Source organism: Plectropomus leopardus, unplaced genomic scaffold (assembly GCF_008729295.1).
Source record: "Plectropomus leopardus isolate mb unplaced genomic scaffold, YSFRI_Pleo_2.0 unplaced_scaffold15492, whole genome shotgun sequence".
NCBI lineage: Eukaryota > Metazoa > Chordata > Actinopteri > Perciformes > Serranidae > Plectropomus > Plectropomus leopardus.
This window is the reverse complement of record NW_024616603.1, coordinates 1-5,543: the sequence shown is the minus strand read 5'-3', so window position 1 is coordinate 5,543 and position 5,543 is coordinate 1. Positions and strand designations below refer to the sequence as shown.

The 5,543-nt window shown below is 39.5% G+C and overlaps 2 protein-coding genes across 2 annotated transcripts; one reads left to right on the top strand and one right to left on the bottom strand.

Moving 5' to 3' along the window:
• The first annotated feature begins 11 nt into the window (after nucleotides 1-11).
• LOC121964396 (lys-63-specific deubiquitinase BRCC36) lies at nucleotides 12-1,878 on the top strand. The gene is made up of 2 exons (XM_042514604.1): nucleotides 12-540; nucleotides 1,363-1,878. Exons 1-2 carry the CDS (start codon nucleotides 28-30, stop codon nucleotides 1,630-1,632), a joined length of 783 nt encoding a protein of 260 aa, XP_042370538.1. The 5' UTR covers nucleotides 12-27; the 3' UTR covers nucleotides 1,633-1,878.
• Nucleotides 1,879-4,183: 2,305 nt separating this feature from the next.
• LOC121964395 (tripartite motif-containing protein 16-like) lies at nucleotides 4,184-5,538 on the bottom strand (the record flags this gene model as incomplete). Its single annotated transcript, XM_042514603.1, has 1 exon — nucleotides 4,184-5,538. A coding segment is annotated over one exon (1,332 nt), but the record flags the coding sequence as incomplete, so codon positions are not given.
• Nucleotides 5,539-5,543: the final 5 nt, after the last annotated feature.

Sequence of the window (5,543 nt, the reverse complement as noted above, 5' to 3'; positions counted from 1 at the left end):
CGGATAAAACTTAATTTTTGGGAGCTAATGGCGGTGAGCGCGGTTCACCTGGAGTCCGACGCCTTCCTCGTGTGTATGAACCACGCGCTGAGCACGGAGAAGGAGGAGGTGATGGGTTTGTGCATCGGGGAGGTGGAGACCTCCAGGATCGTCCACATCCACTCCGTCATCATCCTCCGCCGCTCGGACAAGAGGAAGGACCGGGTGGAGATCTCCCCGGAGCAGCTGTCCGCGGCCTCCACGGAGGCGGAGCGGCTGGCGGACACGACCGGCCGGCCGATGCGCGTGGTGGGCTGGTACCACTCTCACCCGCACATCACCGTGTGGCCCTCTCACGTGGACGTGCGGACCCAGGCCATGTACCAGATGCTGGACCAGTGCTTCGTGGGCCTCATCTTCTCCTGCTTCATCGAGGACAAAAACACCAAGACGGGTCGCGTGCTATACACCTGTTTCCAGTCCGCGCAGGCGCAGAAAGGCTCCGAGTACGAGCGCGTGGAGATTCCGATCCACGTCGTGCCCCGCGAGGCCATCGGGAAGGTGTGTATAATATCCAGGGGCGGCGCGAGCACATTTGGAGCAGGGTGCCCCCCCCAGCAAAGTTTATTTATAAAGCACCTCACACAGACGTAAGTCACAATGTGCTTCCCAAAATAAATAAAGAAATAAATCAAAGAGGAAAAAAAATAAAACAAAATCAAACTCAGATAAAAACACAAAATTAAAACACTACATGGGTCCCAAATACCTGTTTGAACATTGATTCCATATATCTATCTATATCTATATAACTTCACTTATATACATTGTTGCCTAAATAGTCATTTAGGCAACATTGTGCAAGTGACAAAAAAAAAAGTTTAATAAATTATTAATGGGGGAAAAAGTACAATGAGGTCGACAGTAGACATGTTTTTATACTGCTGTTTTTTCTTGTTGTTAATTCTTCTTTTGTGCTCGGGAAATACAGTAATCTACACTATAAAAAATAACTTAACTGTTTTAAAGTAATTAAATCCTTCATCACTCTACCTCTGAATTATCACAAATACAGTGACACATATTTAAGAAGCAGGTTTCAAAATAATTTTCCTCCACACGGAAAATTTCTTTAAAAATGCATGAAATTCATATGATTATTGTCTGAAAGCTGTGAATGTTAGAAATATATTCACAAATGCTTTTTAGTTATTTATAAATTATTTGATTGTATTCACAGATTTGATTTGTGTATTTGGGGATCAGTTTTATATTTGCAAAATATATTTGATTTCACACATCTTTTTTTTAATATCTGTAAAGTGTTTTTATATTTACAGATTTCACAAATAAAAATAATGAGATACGAATATATTTCTATAGGTGTGCCTGGAGTCGGCCGTGGAGCTGCCACGGATCCTGTGCCAGGAGGAGCAGGACACCTACCGTAAGATCCACAGCCTGGCGCACCTGGACCCCGTCACCAAGATCCACAACGGCTCGGTGTTCACCAAGAACCTGTGCAGCCAGATGTCGGCGGTGAGCGGGCCGCTGCTGCAGTGGCTGGAGGACCGGCTGGAGCAGAACAAGCAGAGCATCGTGGAGCTGCAGCGGGAGAAGGAGCGGCTGCTGCAGGAGCTGGCTGCGCTGTGAGGGACAGAGAGGAGGACAGAGAGGAGGACAGTGTGGAGAAGGACACTTTCAGTTCTTTTGTTGTTGGACAGAGCGAATGGACCTGATGTTTTCAATGTTAGCTTCTTTGCAGTTTTCTTACCTTCCATGCAGGACTGGATGTTGTACGAAGCCACAGCAGTGACAAAGTTTTGGCATTAAAAAGAGAGATACTGGCACTGAAAAATAAAACACAGTTATTAAAAAGTATTTCATTTTTTATCTTTATTGTTTTGCATTTTGATGTGTTTTTTTCAATGAGTCTGCTTCAAGATTTTAATATATGTATATGTTTTAAAAAATATATAAATTTCAGCTTACTTTTCACTGTTTTGCAAGGAAAAAACTAACACAAAAAAAAACAAAACAATAAAAGGCATTAAAAAATAAGAAATACATCAGAACGCCAAATAGTTTAAAATAAACTTAAAATGTTCTTACCTTCCATGCTGGGCTGGGGATTGTATGGAGCTACAACAGTGACAGAAAATGTTTTTTTCATAGAAAAAAAATATAATCCTCATCTCATCTCAGCCTTAAGAAAAAAGTTATAAACCAGAAAACAACGACTGTCAAACCAATAAAACAAAAACTGCCACAAAATACAAGTAATTCAACACAAAGAGAAAGAAAGTAATATTAGTTCCTGGATGAAGTTTCAGAGCATGTACATAAGATGTTCATTTTATTTATTCATTTATGTTTTGCATTCCCATGTTTACAAGTCATGTTGAAATCCCAGTTAATTTAAATTTATTTAACGGTGGGCCGACATTAAAACTTCTTAGTTGTTTTTTCGGTGTCATGTCTCCAGTCTTGGCCAGACTCTTTGCATCCTGCACAAAACCTGCCTTTATACAGTGTTTCAGGGGTGTTGTCAGGGGTTAAAAAAGTTTGATGCATCTGGACCAGAAAATTAAGAGAAAATATACAAGATATTTCAGAGAATGTTACAGCATATAAGACATGCAGCCATCAGCTCGTGTGGTCAAAGCGGTCTGTATTTAAACAGCATGTCATGTCAGTGATTGACCACCAGGTGTCTCCATCGACTTACTTTACACTTGGTGACAGTCACCGTCTCCACCTGTGTTCAACACACTGCTCACAAACGTGTTGAATTTACCTAATTTATCTCATTGTTGAGTTTTTGCACCTTTTTGTTGATCTGTTGTGTTTGTGATATCTGTTTCAAGGAGCAGAAAACAATAAATATGTACAATAAAACTACAAAATAAATTATTTGAATAAATTCTCGTGAACAAAAATGAATTACAAGCTCGAAAAAAGGAGTAGGAGGACGTGCACATTTATTTGCCCATTACTCATCAACAATCCTTTTAAGCTCAGTGAGTCACCTAAACTGGTTTTACAGGTTCTGTTGTGGGAAGGCAAACAAGCTTCATTTGTATTGCAAAATTGGAAACAGGCAAATTCAAAGTGAAGACTGTACTGTAGTGCAGAATCAGGAAGCACAGAACATATTCCAGCAATAATACAGAAAATTACATATAACATACACCACACAAAAGGTGAATTTTTACAATATTTCTTATAATGAGTATCATTTGAAAGTATGGCCTTCCTCACAGTCTCTATAACACAATGTTACAGTGAGTCCATGACTGTATAATAAGCTTTGTATTTTTCTTTCTACTGAATAACCTATTGGAACATGTCGCCTTGGACCGAGGTTATTATAGTTCATTCAAACTAAACTAGGTGTGAAAAATCATTTTGGTCATATTTAGCAAATATAAAAATTAGACTTAAGAGCTAACTAATTAAAATGGTGTTTTATATTGTATTGTTTGTATTGTAATAAATACTACTAAATACTAAAAACTTCTTAAATCTTGCCCTTTACCAATATACTATAAAAAAAACCCAATTCTAAAACTAATGAAAACTTAACTAAAACTGAACGACTTTAAACAATAAAAACTGAAATACAAACCCACTCTCAAGATTGACTAAAAACTTAATTGAATGAGAAAAAAATATAAACAAAATTAAAAAAGAATGAGAAAAAATGATCCACCATAACTCTGCTGGGACTTTACTCGAAAGCATAAAACAAACAAGCCAGTAATTATTTCTAACTGACTTTGTTTGTATTTCCAATCAATAAAGGACCCAATTTCTAGTATCTTCCACATATGTATCAGCTTTATACATCGCAGCAGTATGTTTAACAAGTATGACAGCACTGTGGAGTAAAATCATTTCCCTAATGATTAAATACACTTTTCTGAATACTCTGACAACGTCAGAATAAAGATGTAATCAATAAGTCAGCTGCAATTAAAAAAGACTTTAAGTGATGATCAGTTAAAAATCAACAAAACAGAAAGCAGAAAATATTACAGCAACAATGCAAATATAGAACTAACAGCAGAACTATACACACCACACAAGAGGTTACTTTTTCATAAGGAAAAATATCCATTTTGAGCTTTCATAACAGTGATTCAACCTTTATCTAATATGCAAAAGTTGTGTGTTTGTTGATCTGAACAACTACTTTCTGGGGAAAAAAAATCCACTAACTCTTGTCTACTTGACGTCACAAAATTCAGCTGCAGCTCCATAATAATAAACACCGAGTCCAGCATGGAGAGGCTGAGTGAATGTGGTCTGGACTCTGTGGAGGAGAGTCATCGTAGTGCCAGACACGCTGTAGAAACACAGCATACCTGCCCTGTGACTCAGGTACACTCCTATTTTTGAGGACGGAGGTTTTGTGATGGACTTTTTGTGGCTGTTATGTTTAAAATCATAAATGATCAAATCATTTTTTTTCACACACTCTAATGCCCAGGACTTGTCATTATCTCCAAATTTACTTTTGGGTCCTGTTCTGGCAATGTCCCTGTATGCAACTGCTATAGAAACTCCTAAACCACTCCACTCAACTTCCCAGTAATGATGTCCAATCATCAGAGGTTGTCTACACAGAACCTGAGACTTGCCCATGAATCTCTCTGGGTGATTAGGATACGACTGCTCATCTTTCATACATGTTGCTTTGCAGTTCTCTTCCGATAATAATATTTGCATGCTAGCTGTGTTTCGATCAAGTCTGAAATAATCCTTGTCAAGTGCATATAGTGAAAAATCAGCTCTTGTCTGGGGATTTTGTGGCAGTAAAACATCTACATTAATCACTTTCTGTGAGATTGAGTTCCATATAACCCCAAGAGTGTCCTGTAGTTTTTCTCTGCCCTTTGACACAGCCACAGTCACATCCTCAAAATATTGTACAGGACGGTTATTGATGCTGGATGAGTCTTCAGAGTCAGCCAGATTTGACAGTGAGACGTAGTTCTGTAGAAACAGGGTGTGGTCCTCTGTGTGTAAGAGTTTTTCCAGCTCAGCATTGTTCCTCCTCAGCCCGTCTAACTCCTGCTTCAGCTTCACCTGAAGCGTTTTGACCCGACTGACTTCAGCTTCTTGTCGGGATCTGATCTGCTGCTTCACATCAGAGCTTCTTTTCTTAATGAGACGGATTAACTCTGCAGACATCTTCTTACTGTCCTCCACAGCTTTATCAGCAGAGTGACTTATCACCTTCTCTTCCCGCTGAAGCACCCTCACATCTTTCTCTCTGCTCTGGATTCTCTGCAGGATCTTTTGTCGACTCGCCCCGAGCTCTTTCTGCTTCTCAGCCATTTCTGCTGCAGCTGAGACCATGTTGTGGCCTTTATGTTCATCCATGGAGCAGAGATAACAGATACACCGCTGATCAGTGCGGCAGAAAATCTTCATTACCTCATTGTGACGAGTGCAGATGTTCTCTTGAAGCTTTGGTGAAGCTTCAACCAGTTTGTGTTTTTTAAAGGCAGGAGATTCATAGTGAGGCTGGAGGTGCTGCTCACAGTACGAGACCAGAC